The sequence below is a fragment of the Setaria viridis genome, chromosome 5 (genome assembly GCF_005286985.2).
Source record: "Setaria viridis chromosome 5, Setaria_viridis_v4.0, whole genome shotgun sequence".
Classification (NCBI taxonomy): domain Eukaryota; kingdom Viridiplantae; phylum Streptophyta; class Magnoliopsida; order Poales; family Poaceae; genus Setaria; species Setaria viridis.
In genome coordinates, this window is record NC_048267.2 from 44,006,771 (window position 1) to 44,028,593 (window position 21,823).

The following is a 21,823-nucleotide window of genomic DNA, read 5'->3' on the forward strand; positions in this document are numbered from 1 at the left end:
TTGGCCTGCCGGTAGTGTTCGGTGTATCGTGACAGTGCTCCTTAAACGAATGCAAGTCTCCTGCGTTGGTTAAAAATTACGGGCAGCCGGCTTGTCTAGGAGAGGGATTATTCAAGCACCCTGTGTACTTGCGGACGTGCAGCACGACGCTTTACTGCCGCCTGCGAGTTATCAATATACTGCCTCTTGTCTCCAACAGGTACCCGTACGTACACGTACCATACCACTAGACGGCTCAACGCCTTGCTCTGAGCCCGCATGTAGACTTGCTAAGTTACCATTTACCACTGGACCTGCAGCTACTTCACGAGATTAACAGCTAGCAATCCTGAAGAAAAAGCGACGCAACCACTTTGAATGCGATCAGGGACGGCCAGGTAAAGATCTGGGGTGCGCGAGCGGCTTCCTCTTTACAGGGCAGAGGCGCACGGCCGCTGCCTGCATGGGACGAATCCACCTCGGCACCTCGCTTTGCCGGCGTTCGTGCAGCTTCCGTCGCTCTGGTTGGTCTCGGTCCCCTCGTGTGTTTGTGCGCTCGATCTGCCACCGGTAAACAACTGTGCATCGTTGGGAGGGCACGGGGGACAACCCCTTTTTTCCTGCAAATTCCATGTGCCATGCTGCCATCTTTGTTTGCAAGTACTGAAGTACAAACATGCGTTGCCTCAGTATTACGAGTGGATGGCATTATGGCAAATGGCATGAACACATGCAGACTCCAAGGCCCAAGCTAAGCTAGATACGGTCATGTTCTAATGCTGAAAACTTGTTTTTGTGCAGCTAATATAGATCCAGTTATCATTGCTGTTATTTTTTGTATAGCCTTTTTTATTTTATCTGTATGGAAGCCTTGTGTCAAAAAGAGAGCATCTAGCTAGGCAGCGTGATTTATTTATTTAATTTAATCTGCCGAAGAACTCTAACTGACTGACCTCGCGCTAATAACCAGCCAAGTATCATGGTCTGATCATTACGGGCATGTTACGCCGAGAGGCGCAGACGCGACCAGTCGCGTGACCGGATGAAGCCACGCACTCGCCGACGACCCCACCGCTCAGCGCCGCGGGGAGCCGCTCGTGGTCCCACCTGTCACACTCACGCGCCGTTACAACCTGTCGGTGCGCGTAGCGGAGGTGGAGGCTCCCTCCCTCCTGCAGTCCTGCTGCTACTTCCCACCCGAAAACGAAACCGCAGCTCGCTGCGCCACTCCCTAATTAAGGCCCCACTAATTAAACCCTGCCTTCCCCGCTCACGCTCTCCTACTACCGACATGTGGGGATCCTGATACATTGGACCCACACGTCATGGGGTGTGGCTGGGTCTGCAAGGTGTGGCTGATCCCCGCCGCAGAAGGTGTCAGTGTGGTCAGCAGCTTTAAAATGAACCCAGCCTCAGTCCCGATGGAGAAGAAAACAAAACGGAACAGCCAGTGGAAGCCGCCGTGCCGAGGCGGACGGGAGGCTACCAACTCCGCCGCAGCCGCCGCGGCGCAGAGGAATGCGGCGAGGAGCGGTGGGGCCGCCGCTGCAACGGTAGCTAGCTGCTGGGCTCGGCTCGGAGCGCGGGAGGGGAGCAATGAGGGTGTGGAGGGAGGGTGCGGGGTGGTGCTTCTGCTCCGGCGGCGGCGACGACGGGGGGCGGTCGGAGCGGGTCAAGGCGGCGATCTTCTCCGCGAGGGCCTCCGCGCTGGCGGCCATCAATGGGCAGGGGCACGGCAGCGGGAGCGGGCTCCTGATCCACCGGAACCTGCTGCTCACCACGCACGGCAACCTGCCCTCGGCGGCCGCCGCCGAGGACGCCGAGGCGCGGCTCGTCCACGGCCGTCTCGTCGCCCGACTCGAGCCTCACAGGTGCGGAACTCTTCTTCCACCTCCTGACCTGACACCTTCCAAGATCGCTCTGCACTTGTCTACGATTGCTTGTGCTTGTGTGGGATCGGAGGCTTTGGTTATCTGGCTCTTGCAGTGATTGCAGTGTGATTAGCCTGAGATCCGCCCGCTCCGCCTGCGGCCGAGCTAGCATGACGAGTCGCTGCGAGCGGAGCCCCACGCGGCGGCATTCGGCGGATTCGTCGGTTGTGGTGGGCGAGCTGTTGCTAGTGCTCATGATTAGCCGTAATGCGGCTGATCAGGAAAGGGAATTGCTTCTGAATTGTGGGGTTTCTGTTGGGTAGTTAGTAGTAGCAATCTTCGATGTAATGATAGCGCCATGAGCAACACCTCCAGCAGGTGCCCACAAAGATGGGCGGTGTAAATGGTGCCTTTTAGTTGTAGCAATGGGCCCTGGTATTTTGGAGAAGGTTTGCATAGACCTTTCTTGGTTTTTGTTGAGTATAGTACTGTTTAAAGTTTGTTTCTTTTCTTCCTGAGAAAGTCTTTTGAGGGCATCCAAGAAATTTTTTGAGTTATGACACCCACAAGCGATAAGTGGTTCATGATGGAAAAAAGTCAGCAACCAGCAATCTTGGATCATGAAAAGTTCAAAGCGCCCTGTTTGTGCATTTTATGTCACCTCAGATGAACTTTGCTCCTCAGTCAGAAACTGGGTCTGAAAAGCTGAGCACATTACATTTGTATTCTTTTTTTTTGCCTCAATAAATTCTACATTATAGCCTTCCCACTACTTGTTGTTTATGAAACAAGCCTGATGTTCGTCTGAAATGATTTTCTTTTTGCACAGATTCTTCATTACAAGCTCAATTCTTGACCTTACAATAGTGGGTCTTGATTATACAGAAGGCGACTCAAATCTGCAGAGTCAGCAACCTCACTATTTGAAAACATGCTGCAAACCAAGCCTAGATCATGGAAGTGCTGTGTACCTACTGGGACATACGGGGAAAAAGGAACTGGTGATTGGTGAGGGAAAGGTAGTTATTGGCACAGACAATCTCATAAAGCTCGCAACAGATGGGATGACATGGTGCCCTGGGTCTGCCGGTTTTGATGCCCAAGGGAACCTAGCTTTCATGATTTGTGACCCAATGAAGCTGGCCTCTTCTCCGGCTGCAAGATCATCCTCAGCATCCTCGTCCTCATCACATTCGTGGAAGAAGGACCACCCAATGCAATTTGGGATCCCCATATCTGTGGTTTGCGATTGGTTGTATCAACATTGGCAGGGCAACTTGGACGAGGTTAGCAAGCCAAAGTTACCTCTTGTTCGGTTGATGTCCAGCAGGAGTGATCACTCAAGCACCTCATTCACTCGTCGTCATGTGTTCAAGCCTGACGACGAGAATGATGATGCCTCTGTTTGTTCAAAGCCTAAACATCAGCAGGCATCAGGAAGCTCAGCCACTGCAAGGATCTCGCATGAAGCGAATCCTCTAGTTGATCTGCGCACTAGCAGCGAGCAAGGGATTGCGACGCCAGAAATATATGAATCGCCAAGGCGAAGTTCTTGCCAGGCTCACAAGGATGCTGCACCAGTTCAACTTTTGGACATCAACTTCCCGCCCAGGGCTCCAAAGACTATCTTTCTACCACTGCCTCTGAAGCAAATGCTTTCCGATGAGAACAATGTCGAAACATCCAGGCCAAAAAACCGATCGAAAGGCAATGGTTTCCCATCAGGACTGATATGGCACCGTAACAGTGAGGCTGAGTGTAGGGACCCTCCAGTAGCTCTTCGGCATGAGGATTGCAGCAGTGAGGGGCAGTCGAGCTCATCACCTGTTGAGATACTGGAGTATGGAGGTCAAGATAATTATAGCAGCGAGGAGGAAACAATGTACTCAGCTGAAACCATGGAAAGCAGGAACATTCCAAGCCCCAGGGAAAAGCATGTGGGGAGGAGCCAGAGCTGTGTCACCTACAGCAGGTGGAGCTCTCCAAGAACCTCGTCGATGCAAAACGGAACCTTGCGAAAGCAGCATACACTGATCCCTGTGCGGAAGACACACTCGCAGAACACCGCTCTGCCGCAGAGGAGTCATGACTATTTAAGCCCAACGGTCTCCTCAGCTATGAAGAAGAGGAATTCCATGGAACAGCAACAACCCACAAAGCCTCGTCGGAGCGCTGTTCAGTCTTCGCCAAAATGGATGTTTTGATGGTTCTGCACATCTGGATTTGTGGGTGGTGACGATGAACAAAGATTTGCCGTTTTGGTGGGAATCTATTGCTCCTATGTTTCCTTCTCAAAGCTTATCTGTAAGTCGATGCTGTCTTCCTTGCTTTCTCTCTATATGAGACTCTATGCGCAGAATGGCTTGGATAAATAAAGAGAAACAGAAAGGAAAAGAAAAGGCAGAAAACAAGAAGAAAGATTACAGATCAAATGTGTTGAGGGCATCATGTGTGAGCTCGCTGTGAAGTGTTGTTATCCTTGTGTGTAGACTGGATGTCTGGATAAGAACTGTTACAGACTGTAGTATTCAGCTTACGGATTTTAACTAAACAGTTTAATGATGATATTTGTTTCTTTTTTTTTTGTTTTATCCATGGACATGAGGACTATAATCATTTTGTTTGCTGTGGCATTGCGGTGATGTGTATGTCCTGAATTGAAATCAGGAGTCTTAATAGGTTTGAGGGTTTGGCTACCAAGTGAGTTTTTATTTTCCCTTTTCACTTTACTACTTGAAGCAGATACTGCTACAGATCTGAATACTTTTTTTTTTTACCAGGCTACAGATCTGAATGCAGTTGAGGCTTTAGAGTAGATAATATTGTCCGTAATGCGTTGGTAGTGTGCCAGACTACAGCAATGTAAATAGCATTTATGGTGAATAATGTGGCAGAGTTCATTGTGGTCCTCTACTCCTCTCCTGTTTGCAGTTCAACATAATAGCTTGGGGCTGTCACCATTAGTCTGATAGGATCACTGACAGCCGGACGCCACCTGACTGAACCTGACGGAATTTATGTACGCATTTCAGTCATTTAGACTGAAATTCATCAGCTTCCTCCCTCAGAATTCAGAAATCCCTGGCTGAAAAAATTCAGCTCCTACTGTGATCAGGCACCCACACCATTGGTTTTGCGATGCCTCTGCTTTGTGTACGTGACGAGTGCTCCATTGCATGACCTACAGGATTTTGCACAACCGACAGGCTTGATTCATGAACCGTGATGCTGCGATGAGCATCTGGGACTCTGGGTTGCCTGTGCGACGGCAACGTCAACAATGCCAGGCAGGCAGCTGGACCAGTCACGACACACACCAAGCACGAGAGGTCAGGAGTCAAACCTGGGCAATGAATCCAACTAGCATGCATCGGCACTGCCTCCTGTCGAGTAATCTGTCTCCAGGCTCCGTTGATGCCCTGCGCACATGGAAACGCTGCTGCCACTCTGTCCCACAGGGACATAGCACGCTCAATCATTTCTCCATACAATGCATCTTCTATTCTTTTCACATTACATTTATACTTATATTCATATATGTCAGCGTATCACGCTCATTCATCTCAACATTTAGGAGTCACCTTCACATAAACACCTGCATATGTTTCCCGAAACAAAGACACATCTCCGTAGCATCAGAGTATAATTTACCCCAAAGGCTCACACAGCTAAGCATATGAATAGCTTACAGGTTATTCCATGCAGAACGGAAGATAATGAATTTGGGAATGAGATGAGATCCATCATGCTAGCTTTTGCAGCTGAAAGTCATTGTGTAATCATGAGCCTTAAACTGAACCTTTTGTATCATGAACGAGATTAGATGCAGGAGTTGCAATGAGAAGAAAGGCAGAGGTGGTGTAGTAAGATGCAAGTTTGAGTACTTCTGCAGCCAACGATCAGAGATGAGAAGAAAAGTTGCATCTTGATTACTTTGGAAAGATTTGCACATGAGCTAATCATTTCTTATGTGACTCAAAACATCACTTATGGGCAACTTAGGCGCTACTTTTTTTTTCTTTTCCTTTTGGCATGTTTCTGCCTTTATCTTGAACATCCTGAAGGAACTCTCTTTTACGAAAAAGAACATCACAATTTGGAAATAAACATATATTCGTCTGGAAAATGGATTTCTAAGTTCTAGCAACATATTAGCACCATCAGCCAGCTGAAATGTCAGAAGTCTTTTCTTTGATAAAAAGTTAAGCCATTCCATACAGAATTTTTGACAACATAATTAAGCAAACAACAGAATTTTCTCAGTCAACTTCGAAGCATGGACATATGATGAATGTTTATGCATATTCACTTTGGCAGGCAATTATACATCCTCTGTGCAGGAATGGAGGTGCACTGCCACTGCAACACCGGAGTCATGCTGCAAGTTCCAGAAATAACTAAGCTTCACCAGCAAAATAAAATTCATAGCTAAACTTAAGGTCAATTTGAAATGCACAGGGCATTATGCAACTTTTCTTCTAACAAATTGACAAGCAGAATGTCTTTAAAACTGGGTAATAGTAGAATAAATGTGAATTGGTCAGACATAAAGCGCACTAACAATATTTAATTAGCGTGTGTTGTTGATGGGCAAATTGAAGAACATGACTTGTAAATATCCCACATATTTCAAAATTGCCAAATCAGTGAAAAGAACATGGTTCCTGAAGCATGACTTATATCAGCATAGCGTGTAGCCATAATGTAGGATCTGTCAAATATCTTGTGAAGACAGAAAAGAGCAAAGGTGGGGAACAAATACAATAGATTAGCTGATAAGGTCCGGTCCATCCAGTCACTCTGAAAAAGAGCTGCCACGATTTGACGAGCCATCACATTCCACAACACGATCGGGGGGTGTTTGGTTCCGCGGACTAAAGTTTAGTCCCTATCACATCGAATGTTTAGATACTAATTAGGAGTGTTAAATATAGACTAATTACAAAACCAATTGCACAGATGGAGGCTAATTCACGAGACAAATCTATTAAGTCTAACTAATTCATGATTAGCACATATTTACTGTAGCATCACATTGTCAAATCATGGACTAATTAGGCTTAATAAGGCTTAATAGATTTGTCTCGCGAATTAACCTCCATCTGTGTAATTGATTTTATAATTAGCTCATGTTTAGTCTTTCTAATTAGTATGTAAACATTCGATGCGATAGGGACTAAACTTTAATCCGTGGAACCAAACACCCAGTGAGACGCTAGGGATGGCATCCACTAAAAGGCACTAAATCCCGAAACCTAAAGAAACCATTATTCCAGCTATTAACTAGCCACTATCAACAAGTAGTATCCTAGTCAGACATCCATGTGTCGTGTCCAAATGGATAAACAAAATCCCACAGGCAGAGGATAGAGATTGCTGAACACCCTAGCAGTGATCTCCAAATCAAACCAACCCCGTCCCTTTTTTTTTCCTCTCTCAAACAAATCTAGTGTAGCAACTACACCACGTAATAATGATCACATCAAAATACTAGCTAGAAGTAACAGCAATTGCCACTTAACTAAGCAGGTGGGGAATTTATACATATTCCTTACTACCCCACTCTCTCAACTCTTACTCTGACCAATTTAATGAATCCCGCGGGCGACAGCAGCAGCTGAGCAGCCGCGTCAGAGGTTGCATCCGAGGCAGTCGCAGGACTTGGGCATGAAGGAGCAGTACCCGAAGGGGCGGTTGGGGATGTTGCAGTTGATGGCGTAGCAGCAGGGCGCGAGGACGCAGGTGTGCCTGTCCCCGCCGCAGCAGGTGCAGGGCGCGCAGAGCTGGAAGCTCCCCCCAAGCCGCCGCCGCGTGTCGTTGAGCCCGAGCGCCATCGCGCCCAGCTCCCCCTCCGCCGGGGCCACCGGCACCAGCCCCCGCCGAGAAGGCGCCGCTCCCTGTGCCTGCGCGCGGGGCAACATGACACAATGTGAGCGGAATTGCAGGAAGTCCGAGCCAGATTCGGGGGAGATTCGGCGATTGGAGAACGCTGGCGTACCTGGGAGCTGCTGGAGGCCGCGGCCGAGGAGAAGAGCAGAAACACGAAGAGCGGGAGGAGCTTGGGCATGGCTGCTCGGCTAGGGTTTTTGTCCTGGGTTGTCGCGGTGCGCTGTTGCAGCGGGGATTTGGAGTGAGCGAGGAGCGGGTGGGATGGATGGATGGAGGAGGGAGGGAGGTTGAAGGAGGTGGCGGAGTGGGGTTGGAGGGAGGGATCGGGAGAGGGAAGCTAGCTGGAGGAGGAAGTGAAGTGAAGATGTGAAAAGGCGAGGGGCGCCTTGCCTGCCTCGGCTTCTTTTCGGAGAAAGCGAGGGCCGCCGGCTCGGGATGGGAGATTTGGATTTGGAAATGCGCCTCGTCGTCTCCCCGTGCGCACACGCACCAGCTGGCGTCATGATCTCTTGGCGTTGCGAGGGTTGATGGCATTTTGAGGAGTTACCGCAGTGCTGACCTGACCCAGCGCCAACAGCGGTGGCACGGGATGGAGAAGGGCGCTCGAGCCTCGAGGACTCGATCGACGTGCTTCAACGCTCGACGGGGGATCGAGCATAATAGGTTACAGCAACATGGTTGGGTGACATTTTACGGGGATGCAAGATTGCAATGCAATGCGGGAGATTCCTGCAGGGTTTGACGGCAAATTGCTAGTGGTAGTGCTATCAGATGTAGACGAAGAAGATGGGGTCCGACCGTCCGAGTCGCAGTGCTGGTACACACGCGTGAGCTTGATGGACGAATCTGTCGGGACCTTGGTACCGAGCAGGATCCGGTGGCCGGTCCTGACAGTCCGCTGGATTTACCAGGTTACGGGGAGGGAGATCCTCCTCTGCAATGATTCCGCAGGGTGATCTGCCTGTCCAGTCTACTGCCACGCCTAACTGTACAACCAACCCGAACGCGGGACCAAGATCACAACAGAAACATCCCTTTTATCTTGTCCGTGTGGTTTGATTTCTCGATGCTGCCATGCTGGAGATGTGGATCATCTTTTGAGTCTCAGTGCTTCTTCTTTTTTTTTTGATAAAGAGTCTCATTGCTTCTTTGGTTTGAGTTGCTTATTATAAGCAACTTAAAGTTGCTTATTTGAAGTTGCTTATTTTTAATATAGCTGTTTGGATACCCTTGCTTATGAGCATTGAATGAGGTGGATATTGTCATATTTGCCTCTTGTGTTGCTACCCCTCTCTGCCTCCACACGCTTCTTCTTTCCTGCACACGCTTGATCCCCGGGGTCGACGGCGGGCAGAGAGTAGCAGCAGGTGACCGGTGGCGGCGGCGGGGCGGGAGTGGGAGCGGCGGGCGGAGGCTGGCGGTGGCGGCGACGGGGCAGGAACGACGGGCCAGGGCGGGAGCGACGGGCCGACGCGGGAGCGGGGGATCCGGCGACGGGGAAGGGGAGAGAGAGAGGAGTAGAGTGCATTGAATGAGGGCAGAAGGTGTAAAGTGCACCTTTTAGTCCCCATAAGCAACTCTTGTGTTGCTTATTTGCTAAAAATAAGCAGCCCCATAAGCAACCCAATAAGTAAGGGTGATTGGTTTCATAAGCAAATAAGTTACTTATTTTAAGTTGCTTATGCATAAGCAACTCAAACCAAACAGGCTCTCGGTATTGCACTCTTGCTGTAGGCTGTAGGGATAAACTGTTCAAAGCAGCAAATCAACATTCACAGCGAAGAATGAATCCAGGTACCTGCCTAGTGTTGCCACGGCCCGCAAATGCAGGTTTCAAATAAATCCATGCGATGGTATAATTTGTAATATTGCAGAAGAATGATCACCGGCAGGCTTCGGCTCCTTTTTTTCGGAGCATTTCCTACCTCGCCAACTGTTAAATAGTGCAGCAAAGTCAAATAGTGCAGGCACACGAAAACTGGAACTCTTCCTTTATTCAGATTGCAATAGGTACTCCCAAAGATCTGGATTAACAAAAAAAAAAGGGCTGTACATCTCCGGTAGCAACTCAATTTACAGAACTTGATTCCGGCGGGGAGTTAGGAGAAACATTCACAGCGCCTGAGACGACGCGGTGGATTTTATACATCACAAGGTAGGTCAACAGAAGAAAAAAAAGGCGTCTAGGATGCGTATCCAGAACCAGATGGGGATCCCAGAAGGCGCCGAGCCATAGGTACATTAGTTGAAGCGGATGCAGGAGAAGCTGATGCTGAGAAACCATAAGCGTAGACTCCCATTGGAGCGGTCATTGGATGGTCGAACTTACAGTTGGCTCCAAACTTGCAGATGCCATAACGTGAATAGAATTTGCAGAGTTCTTCACCCTGGAAAATAAACATAGGATGGTGTATCAGCCTCTCAGGACAATCAAAGGCAGTAGACCATTCAAGGAAGTGCAGCAAAAGGTCTAGCTAAAGCCTAATCATGAGACACTATATGTAAGCAATACCCACTGTTCATTCAACAACTTGTATGTTACCAAATCAATAAACAGATATACTTAGAGTGTGTTTGGTTGCATGCACCACTTGATGTATGCATGGATGATCCTAGATGATGGAGTTCAATCAATTTGCTCGTACCATATGGTTCACTCTTATTAGTAGAATAATGTATTAAGTGAGATGGCTTCATCCTGGATGGGTTGATACAATTCATCCAACAAAAAAAAAAGGATCATTATTATTTTGAACAATTCCATACATGAACAAATGGTATAAGCAACCAAACACACCCTTAATACCTGCCCTAGAAAATTAATAACTTCTGACAATGCTCTATTCAGTCCAGTCATCAACAATGATGCTTGTCTACAATAGTGGGCTTAGTGGCTGAGCCCTCAAAAGTTTTTTATGATAAAACAGAGCTCAACCAACACATAACAAGAATGGTCTAATAATGGTATCTCGAATCTGCATCTTAAGCTTCTTCAGTAGTGTGCATTTTTTGCTACGAGAACAAATCAGACATCATTTGCAGAAAAATCATGCCACTGCAAATCAATCATCTAGCTGAGAAACAGCATGTACAAAACATCCTTCATTTTCTTATCTGCCACAAATCAGCTCTTTATACACACGCAATACATCTTTGATTTTAAAATTCTCGGACTGCAGAACTGCCAAGCAGTTACATAGATGAATATTCTCAACAAGGATGTGATCTGTGAGAACAGCATCCGCTGCTTCTCTCCCAAAAAGAGAGGTACAGCCATCAATGAATGCATATGCAATACAATTGACAAAACGTCTAAACGAATGATAAATATAACAGAAACAGTGAAGGGTTGTGGTTAATGACTTACTGGACGAATTGGAAGACCCATTGGACTTAAGACACAATCTGGAGGCGGCAGTGATCTCACCCTGGGATGATGGAACTTGCACACTGCACCAAATTTACAATCTCCTGTCTTCATGTAATATTGGCATTCTGGTTGATCAGGTCTCTCAGGAAATACATTCTCTCTCTGCAGCGCATATTGAGGCACAGGAAACGAACTAGATCTGTAGGGTGATAACATTCCCTGGTTTCCTGCGCTAGGTTCCCCTTGTTGAGAGGTTCCATAGGTTTGTTGAGCCCCTGGTGACTGCAGTTGACCCTGAGAAGATGATACAGATAGCATTTGGCCCTTTAGAGACAAGTAAAATCAGAAACTATCTACTACCCTAAAATTGGCTCCAATAATTTATGTAAGAACAGGTTTCAGTGTCACAAATTATGAAACAGATTAGAGAAAATCATTGCCTGATATGCAATTTGCAGAAGATCAAATAAGTGGGAGAAACAAGTTCAAATAGCTACAGACAATACTTTTGCACTCCCTATTCTTCTAGGGAATCTCTCAAGACTCCGTGTTTAACAAAGTTTTGAAGGAAATTAGTAGAACCAATTAGTGCAAATTGCAACTGCTTCATGATTTAAAATTGCACTGCATTACTAGAGCAAATGAACTTACAGGATATGAATTCCAGCTTGGCACTTGAACAAGACCCTGAGGTACAATCATTGGTGCATAATTTGAAGGACTTTGCCATCTGGGGCTTGGGATATAAGAAGCTCGTGGAAAAGCCCAACTTGCCATAGTTCCAGTATAGGATTGCGGACCAGCGCTTGCAGAGGAATGTACAGAAGGATAAATAGGAGAACCACGTGAAGAAGGCACCGCATTGAAAAGTTCCGGATGGTGGAATTTACAAGTATTTGCATATTTACACTGTCCTGTTTTTAAATAATATGCACACTCCTTTTCGTTCTACAAAAGTAAAGTGGACTTCTTTTCAGTACAGCAAGAAGAGACAAGCATAGAAAAGGAAGGATGTATAACTGCCAGCAAACGAACGAACCGGGCGGAGTGGATATCCTAATGTGTTTAGCTGCACCCTTCCTGCAATTCCAGCCTTTTCCCTGGGATGGTGAAATTTGCATGTTGGGCCAAACTTGCATGTTCCGGTCTTCAGATAATACTACATGAAAAATGTTCAGAAATTTTCAGCTTCGATCTTGCACAAAGTATAACCTAAAGATTGTACGATCAAACACAAATACCCAGGGAAATGTCAAGACTAACAGAAATACCCAAATGACTAAAGTATGAGTACAATCACAATCCAGATTATCGTTCAGAAATCTGAAGACTATGCCTCAGTTCCATTCTAGCTGCATGAATAACTAAGGGACCAGAACATTGATCTCTTCTGATCTTGTCTATAACTATATGAATCTTTTAGCTACATTGATATTCTTGTCTCTGCTTCTTTTTTAATTGAAAGTGTATGAACCAGCTAAGCAATTTCTTAAAATCATCCTACAAGAAAAACAGAACAGATTTGGTCAGTGACCACATAGGTAGTGATTGGTAGGCTGCACTAGTTGCTAGCCATGCTAACTTTAACCCAGGCCAATTTTGACCAGGCTAAATCAATGCAAAGTGCTCGTGTTTGGTTTGGTGGCTAAAGATAGCCTGGTTTGCTATGCTCATGTTTGGTTGGCTGCACAATGTGATAAGATGACCCTGTATTTCCTGGAGTTGAAGTTACCACCCATATCTCTCCCTCTTCTCTCATCTGCCCCGTCCTCGCTTCCACCTAGACGTGCCCCGCCACCGCTGACAGGCTCCTCGGTGCCCCATCCCCTACCTCCATCATCACCTCCTTCCCACTTCTCCTCCTCCAGAGCTCGCTCTCACTCATGCGGTGGTGGAGGTTGCGGCGAGGCCTTCAGGTGGAGGACTTGAGGAGCTTCGGCGAGGCTCAATCGAGTTCGAGCACGGCCCAATCGAGCTCCGGCGAGGCTCAATCGAGCTCGAGCACGGCCAATCGAGCTGGGCACAGACAAATCGAGCTCCAACAAGGCTCCTCCTTCATTAACGGGTGCTCGTCTCGCCAACCGAAGCGCTGCTCCCGCGCCGGCCGGAGCGCCGTGCTCCCACAGCTCCACTCCCGTGGCAGCTGCATCGCCGCTCCCGCGCCTGTTTTTGCTCCTGCGCCGACCCAAGCGCCGCTCGCGCGCCTGGCTGCGCTGCCGCGTCGGCTGCAGCGCCGCCGCCACACGGGGCTCCGCTGCCGCGCCGGCCTGCTCAATGGTCGGAGATGGAAAAAGGGGAGGTGAGGTGAGGAGATGGGAAAGCTACGGGAGGTGATGAGAAAGCAGAGCGCCAGAGCCATAGCTAAGCCAGCCTGCATTGCTGTAAGCGGATCTCATTCTTGTTTCCAGTAAGCCTGGCTAGTACCCCTCCCCTACATTAGCTAAGCCTGGTTAAAGGTCTTGTGCATGCTACCAAACACAGTGAAGCTGCATTATGGGAGCCTGGATAGGGGCTATGCACCCTACCAATCACAACCATATGGAACTGTCAACCACAAAACCATTGCCACAAGTAATACTTTCATGACTAAATCATGTTTCTGAAAACAATTACCACAAGTAACACTTTTATGACTACATCATGTTTCTGAATGATAGAAGTGTTAGTTATCAGAATTACCTGACATTCTGGCTGTCCCACTCTCTCAGGATATTCTCCCTTCATTCTGGCAGAGGCAATAGCCTAAAATTAAACAGATTCAACCTAATTTGAGAACAAAAAATGGGATATAAAGTAAAGAAACAACGATTAGTTCAATAAAGATGTAGATTTTACAAGGAATAACTAGCACCAACCAATGCAAAGCATCAGTAAAGAACACAATATCATAGCTTGCGGAGTAACTAAAAGCAAACTATAAGACAAATAGCTGCCTCTGTCCCATTAACTTTGCTAATATGGAATTGAGTTATTCTGGCAGATTGGGAGAAAACTGACAGCCACAGACAATAGATCATAAACTATGCTTCAAGATCATATCACCATACAAATAGAAAAAAAAAACGAGTCACATGGGACAAATAGCACCAAGCTCACCATAACATGAACAGATAGAAAGAAGGATGGAGCACAAGGGAAAATTAATCATATTGACACCCTGCAAGCTAAAAACACATATTATTCTGCATTATATTTACAAATTGTTTTATCTGCAACACACCACAGGACTAGCAGATAAACAGAAACATCAAACAGCACATAAGACAGGTAAGCACCTCAGGCAAAACCTTATCACCAGCCTACTGAAACCTATATCTTTGTGTGTTTCCCAATGGAAAAGCTTTTAAATATCAAGACATGCCATCACAGCTTTGCTTTTCAAACATTGCTCCTTGCATTTTGTTCAGTGGTGCAACATTAAATACATCAGAGAAGGACAAAACTTATAAAGGCTTTGGTCCAAGGGCAAATTCTTCAAGACTACACATGGTTCTACAAATAATGCTGAAAATGTACATAATAACAGGACGCCGGATAATAGCAAAATATCTGGTGATCCAAGAAATATGGCACATAAAGAGTTTGTAAAAGAAGATACTCACCAGATTCCTATCCGGAGGGTGATTGAACCTGCAGCTCATGCCAAATCTACACAATCCAGTCCTGAGGTAGTAAGTGCAGTCCGGTTCACCCGGCCGCTCAGGATATGGCCCAGGTTGCATAGTGGCACCGCTGTTCATGGCCATCTGTTGCCACATCCCCTCTGCAATCAACATTGCACATACACTCACAACTTGACTATAAACCAGTATAGTTTGAAAAACTGAGATCAACATGTGTGTAATGTGAAATTTTCACTTTAGGTCTCTTTGAGTGATGAAGCCATCCACATTTTTTCCACCGACGCTATTCATGCAAAAATAACCTCCAGACAAGAACTAAATCATCAATACCTTATAGTTGTTCAGCAAATTTCTAAGAAAGCATCCGTTAAATCCAGATGCTAGACAAGCTATAGCAAAAGGTAGAATCCTTATAAACTAGTCACAGCATCACACGGCAAAAACCCCAATTGGCCCAATTCCACGCCGACGCGAAGATCAGGCACCATACAAAACTGCAGCTCTCGGCACCGCTAAAGTAACTGGGATTAGCAACCCATGGTTGACAACAGAGTATTCCAGGAGCAACCAATGATTCCACCGAAAAACATACGGAAAAACAGAGCACCTGAGCTTAACCTACACGGGAAATTAAGCATCGAAACCCCAATTCACCGAACCGCACCACAGTTGGAGCGCGAGTGGAGAGAGGAGATGAAGCCCTAACCTCCATAGAGCGCGGAGGGGTCGGGGGAGGACGTGTCGGCGGCGGCGGTGGTGGCGGAGGGCGGAGGAAGCGCGGGTGCGGAGGTGGCGGAGACCGTCACCGCCGCGGGAGCGGATGCCCTTCCGGCGTCGTCCATCGGCGGAGAGTGGCGGTGTCGACTGCCATCACGCGATCAAGGCGGCGGGAGGAGCTGCAGCTGCCATCCCTGGGCTCCGGCGAGGGAGGGGAGCAGCGAGTGATCGGTGAAGAGAAGAGAAGAACAGAGAGGAGGGCCCTGCCCCTCGTATTTATTTCTCTCTCTATTCTCTCTCCACCTTTCGGAGCCGCGGTTTGCTACGTGCACTCGCGCGTGGCGTTGTAGTGCAACACGCGCCTCCTTTCTTTTGGGTTGGCACGGGAGAGTGTTCATGGCGTGTTTGGTTTATGTCATTAGCGCGCCGAATACCACATGTTATTGCAGCAAACCGTGGGCGGGTTTGATTCATGTCATTAGCGCGTCGCATACCACACGCAATTGTAGCATAACGCAGATGGGTTTGGTTGGTGCCGTGGATTTAGCGCGTCATATTGCTAATGCAGCCACATGGCTCATTTCGAGCGTCATTCGCCGCAGCTTAGCCGCATCCGCCGCATAGTACGACGTATTAACATCAGCATCCAAAACATGCTTCTAATCTTTGTTATTTGATTTAAAAATAAGTGCGGTTGAAAATATTGATGAAAAATAAAATTACGCAACTGTAGTGCTTGTCATTAACTTTTAAGTGTTAATTTAACCTAGAGAATAAAAAGAAAGAGTGATCAATAGAGTTGGAACAGTTCCAACATATATCAATAGAGTTGGAACAGTTCCAACATATATTTCAATAGTAAATTGTAGAGTGTAAAGTGATTCCATCTCATGAAGTTTATTTATGGAATATGGAGTTTTTATACGTGCTTTTTCAAGTTAAGTGGCAATTATCACCATATTATGATGAACAAAGTGAGATAGATTAGCATTGGACCTTGATTTAGGCATCATCGCTCGATTATCTTCAAGATATACGCTTGGTAGAGGCGTCATAGGGTACAAGTGGATTGTTCTAGTTCATAGATATAATTTATTTTCATTCCATCCTTCTACTTTAAAATTTTAGATTAATCTACTTTGATGCATTTCCGTGTTTTTCGTTCACTAATAACCCAAAGAAAAGGAAGACATGCATCCCATGCTCAGACCATATCACCAATTACTTTCTCGTATAAAAAAGTGTCTAAACCCCTATTTACTTCATATACGCGGAAATAACTTAGGCAAGACAAAACTACAATATTAACGAACAACAAATGAAAATGGAACGGTAAAATAGGCATTTCGATCCATGAACTTTGCACCAAGGGTCAGGTTCGTCCCTCAACTTTTATATTTGATCAATCTAATCCCTCAACTTTTATTTTTGATCAAACTCATCCTTTTTGCTGATATGGAGCTCCATATTAGCATGACACTGATGCAAAAAGTCCTTTATACCCTTAGATCCTTATTTCCCTCTTCAATTTTCACTGAAATAAATATGAGCATATAAGTATGATCCAAATGTGGAGCATGTGTACCGTACCGTAAGTATGTGAGCACATGTCAATTTTAATTTTAAAGCATGCTTACATATACTGAATTGTATATATACCAAAATAATATAAGTACATACTTGTTTGATTACATACATTTTGCATATCAAATTCTTATAATATGCAAAATGTACGTAATCAAATAAGTATGTGTGTGTGTATACTGCGTATATGCATGATTTAAAGAGTATGAGTAGATATTTAGAAATCATATTTTGTGTTAGTTAAAAAAATATATTATTGTGTGTATGTATTAAGGGAGTATGAGCACATACATGTTTGACCTACAAGAGCCAAAGGGTAAAAGTGACTTTTTGCATTAGGCTCATGCTAATATAGAGCCCCATATAAGCATAAGGACGAGTTTGATAAAAAACAGAAGTTGATGGACTAAATTGGTCAATCTAAAAGTTGAGGGACGAATTTATACCCTAGTGCAAAGTTTAAGGACCACCGTGTCTATTTTTGCCAAATGGAATGTAAGTCCATTTCCCACAAACCACGTAACGAATCCCGGTGGTGCACGAGCCGACGTGCAGCTAGCAATTTTGCAGTGCTCTTTTGTATGCATCTCGCAGTGCGGGGCTGCTGCTCATTTCCGCCTTTTCTTTTCTTCCTTTTCCCTTTCTCCTCAAGCTCGGCCCCGGCTTTTATGCGTTCGTTTCCTGGCCATCTTTTTGTTCGGGTGTGAATTGTGAGGAGAGGAGCAAGGGCATGCGACCGGAGTGACCTCAGCCAGTCGTTCCAGCTTCCCTTCCCCTTTTCCCCCGCCGCGGCCCCTCTCCCTTCTCCCGGCTTCTGGCTTTTTCCCCTTTTTATTTCCGCTCGATCGATGCCCGCGTATCTCCCCTCCGCTTTCCAATTTTCTCCCCCCTCTCCCTTTCGCTCGTGGTCACCGACCACTTGTGTCGTGTGCGATTCCGGCGGCTTTGGGCCTACGAGCCCGGTCCTCTTCCTACGGCTCGGAGTTGGAGGTGAAGTGAAGCGAAGCCGAGCTTGCATGCACGCGACGCGAGTGCCGCGCGTCGTGCTGTGCGGCGGTGGTCTCCACGGGCCTGGGTGGGAGTCGATGGATGCGCCATGTCGCCGTGCCGCTCGCTGCGGCGGCGGTCACTCGCGCCGCCCGACCGTGGTGCTGGAACGCTGGATCACACGGGAGCCGGACGCGTGCGGCACATCAGATGCGTGCGCGCGCCACTTCCGAAGGGAAAAGTGCGGCGGCACCGCGGCAGGCACGAAATCTCGCGGAGTGGATTTCGTCTTCCTGTGCCTTTCGCATCCCCTTCGTTTCCTTCACGATCACAACCGGCGAAAAAAAAGAGAGAAAGAACAATTGGGTGGGTGCTAAATGTCGCATTGGTGACTAGGTGAGGCCCATGGGCCTAACAATTCTATTGTCCGTCCACGGAACATTCTTTTGGGTGCGAATAGACCATTTTACAACCGCAAACAACTATTTGTTCTCGCTAATAAAAAATGTTCCGTACGAAAAAAATAAGTGTTGAAGAAGAAAGAAAAGCTTGCGATGTGTGGAAAAAAAACATATGACAGTCACATATGCGACAGCTAACAAGCCCTTCTTGTGTAGCGGTTTGCGATATGCTCCACGACCAGGCATTCTAAAACAATAAGAGTGAACATGCAAATATTTTTGGAGACCCTAAAGATAAAGATGGACAGACAATTCACTCGAATTGCATTTGCAGCCTTTTCGGAGCACGTCGTCTCCTGCAAGTCCCAACTTTAGGATCGTGTTATTGGAATGTTCTCAATTAGAGTGGATCATATAGGTTAGTTACACCTCAATCTCATCGATTTTTACATGACGTCTCTCGCATTAGTTTTTCTATTTACAACACATGAAACCTCATTATATCAATATCGTGAATATATAAGGAAAGGACAACATCTATAAAAATAGGGCACATGCCCTCCTCCCACAAACCCCAAGTCCCTAACCGCCGTATATGGATCGAAATGACCTTATGGGTTTCAACCTTCGACGCCCGTATCCGAGTCTCATCATGTTCACGGCACTGTGGTGCCAAGTGCCAACCCCAACATACCCAACAAAGCTACCCTCGTGGAGTGGATTTCTTCTTCCTGTGCCTTTTACATCCCTTCAATTTCTTCTTAAACACAATTTTGGGAAAAAAAATAATTTTAAGTGGCTACAAGCCCTTCTTATACGGCGGCTTGCGAAATGCTCTAGAACCAGCAAGAGTGTGGACACGCAATGTTCTTTTTTGAGACTCTATTGCCAAGGTTACAATGGAGATGTCAATCTCTGGTTGAAATGGTAAAGATGAATATGTGGACCAACCCCCTATTCAGTGCACGTGGTGTCAGTGTTTAGACCCGGCAACCTACCGATGGGGCATCTGAGGTAGTGTTTAATGTGTGGGGCTTGCCGAAGACCTGGAACTCGAAAGTGAACTCGAACACACGATTTAGACAAGTTCGGGCCGCTTATGTCGCGTAATACCCTACGTCCTCTGTGTTGGTTGGATTGTATTGATTGATGATGTTTGAAGGGGGTCCCTGCCTCGTCTTATATTGCCGGGAGCAGCATTACAAGTCGGTTGTTTTACAAGAGTACTAGTCGGATTCGACTAGAGAGTCCTACTCTAATTGCTACGAGTATTTTTCTAATCCTCGACTAGTTCTTGTCCTTCACGTAGATCACGCCGTCCTGCTTCGTAGTCTTCATGTCCGACATGTCTCGGTGTGCAGCTCCGTATGCAAGACTGTCCAAGCCTCCCGGTGGACCTATAGATGTATGGCTGACATGTGGGCTCATGCAAAAGCCCAACAATTCTAACCGGGCCGAAACCGACACTATTCACCCCCGGCGTTGGGCTTCACCGCCAAGCGAATCGATGACGAAAAATGATGGGCCCCTCTCATCAATCAACTCTTCTTGTCAGGCCGCAGGCCGAGAGAGAGAAATGGAGAGGGTAAAATGGTAAAATATGTGAGAACAGCATTAGTCTACGCTTGTTATTAGGGCATTCACAAACATCGGTTCTGCTGCCATCACACCAGGACCTTCGTATTAGTGGCAGTATAGCGCCATTTTTACTGGTTTAACTGCAGCAGATACCGTGGAACTCGCAGTCCGGCACACTTGTCTCGGCCTCAGCTCAGGTCTGCGCATTGCACTACTAGACACGAGAGGACGTAGTAGAGCAACAGCAAGCACGACAGGGGCCAGATTCGATTCGATGGCACGGCATGGGCGCATGGCGCTCGCCCTGCGTCCCTTTCCCGTGATCGCGGTTGCAGACGGGGCCCCCACCTCACAGGCACAGCGACTCGCGCGCGCCCTGTGCGCAACGCAACATGGGCTACATGGCAACATGCCACAAGCTGGCACGTGCCAGCAGCCAGAGCCCGGGGACGAGAGGAGAGAATCTCTCCCCCTCTGGCTCTCTCTCCTCTGGTCTCTCTCTGCACGAGGAGTCGAGCAGTTTCCCAGTTCCCTTCCGTCCCGCTTCTGCAACTGCAAGCCTGCACTAGCCACCAGCTGCACTGCTCGCCGCAGAACCCTGAACCCCCTGTGGCCCCCGGCCTGGAGTCCGCTGTGGTGGGGACACCGGGCAGGCGGGCTCCAGCTTTTCGCCATAAAGAAAGAAGACTCTGCCGTCCCATCGGCATCCCTGACCATGCATGAGCTCGTTCAGTACGGGAAAACATGCGTTAATCAGGATTAATTAGCGAATTAACCTTATTTATGTAATTATTTTTATTATTAATCTATGTTTAATCCTCCTAATTGTCATCAAACATGATCCGAGTTAAATTTTAAACATTCCCTCAAGCCTCGTGGTTCCACGGCACGCCAACCACTCCCACCCAGGCACCCACGGCAGAATTCTCCGCAGGTTATCCATGCCGTCTCCGTCAGGTCCGGGCTCCGGTACATGCAGCCGATCACGAGCCATGAACACAAGGCCCCAAGTGGCCAAGCCGTGCGCACCGCCGCGCGTCGCGTGGAACGGTTAACTCTTGTTCTGGTCCGGCCGTGAAAAATCTGATGGTCCGCCTGCTGCGTGGCGTGGCGTAGAGTGTTGAATGCGTGATGGAGGGGGCCAAGGCCAAGCGACAGGCGTTGAAGCGGAGTGGAGCACGTAAAGCTGCGGGGGACAAGCCGAGGCAGAGACGGCAAGCGTCCATCCGTCTCCCTCCCTCGTAGCCCTCGTCCTCTGCGTTTCATTTTCATCGCCACGCGCCCACGCCGCCCTAGTTCCAGAAGCAGCGGCAAAGCCGGCAAGCCATTGCCACCCAAGAGAGAAGGAACGACCGGGGAGCTCGTGATGAAATGAAATGTGGATGCATAGGGGTGTTATTCAGCTGAACTGGTTAACTTCGAAGCTGGAATGTGTGAAATTTTGAACCAAGTCGAATTGTTCCCGGTGAGTTCTGGTGGCATCTTCTCCGTAGAATTCTTGCCGCGCAAAGGGCATCCATGATCCATCCAAGGGACATCAACACGAAGGAACAATCATGCGTTCAGTGCCAACCTTTTTTTATCGTCATGCACGATAAAGAGATAAACTGGCAGTAGGCCAGGCCAGCAGCAACTGAAGATTAGATCAAAGCAAGTCCAGTCACAGTCAAAAGGGAGAATAGATCAAAGCTGCTCCGAGCCGTATGATTGTGCGACCCACCCGATCCGTGCCAAGTGCCATCATGAGATCGATCGCTGCCGTGCTACCCAGTGGACCCTATCGGCTATCGTGGCCGCTGCTGCTCTGAACCGACCGGTCCCGGC

The 21,823-nt window shown here is 47.5% G+C and overlaps 3 protein-coding genes across 4 annotated transcripts; 1 reads left to right on the top strand and 2 right to left on the bottom strand.

Annotated features, from left to right (window-relative positions):
* Window positions 1–1,404: 1,404 nt before the first annotated feature.
* LOC117857534 (uncharacterized) lies at window positions 1,405–4,550 on the top strand. Its single transcript, XM_034740247.2, has 2 exons — window positions 1,405–1,850; window positions 2,680–4,550. Exons 1-2 carry the CDS (start codon window positions 1,576–1,578, stop codon window positions 4,052–4,054), a joined length of 1,650 nt encoding a protein of 549 aa, XP_034596138.1. The 5' UTR covers window positions 1,405–1,575; the 3' UTR covers window positions 4,055–4,550.
* Window positions 4,551–6,019: 1,469 nt separating this feature from the next.
* On the bottom strand, window positions 6,020–8,819 carry LOC117857535 (uncharacterized). 2 transcript variants are annotated; one of them, XM_034740248.2, is made up of 3 exons: window positions 7,849–8,819; window positions 7,533–7,753; window positions 6,020–6,228 (listed from the first exon to the last, which is right to left on the bottom strand). In XM_034740248.2, exons 1-3 carry the CDS (start codon window positions 7,915–7,917, stop codon window positions 6,156–6,158), a joined length of 363 nt encoding a protein of 120 aa, XP_034596139.1. In that variant the 5' UTR covers window positions 7,918–8,819; the 3' UTR covers window positions 6,020–6,155. The 2 variants fall into 2 exon arrangements, with proteins under 2 accessions (XP_034596139.1, XP_034596140.1); XM_034740249.2 differs by lacking the exon at window positions 6,020–6,228 and having other exon boundaries at window positions 6,498–7,753; window positions 7,849–8,757.
* Window positions 8,820–9,713: 894 nt separating this feature from the next.
* LOC117857873 (zinc finger CCCH domain-containing protein 12) lies at window positions 9,714–15,694 on the bottom strand. The gene is made up of 7 exons (XM_034740768.2): window positions 15,439–15,694; window positions 14,712–14,872; window positions 13,789–13,851; window positions 12,149–12,268; window positions 11,761–12,057; window positions 11,107–11,403; window positions 9,714–10,126 (listed from the first exon to the last, which is right to left on the bottom strand). Exons 1-7 carry the CDS (start codon window positions 15,572–15,574, stop codon window positions 9,923–9,925), a joined length of 1,278 nt encoding a protein of 425 aa, XP_034596659.1. The 5' UTR covers window positions 15,575–15,694; the 3' UTR covers window positions 9,714–9,922.
* Window positions 15,695–21,823: the final 6,129 nt, after the last annotated feature.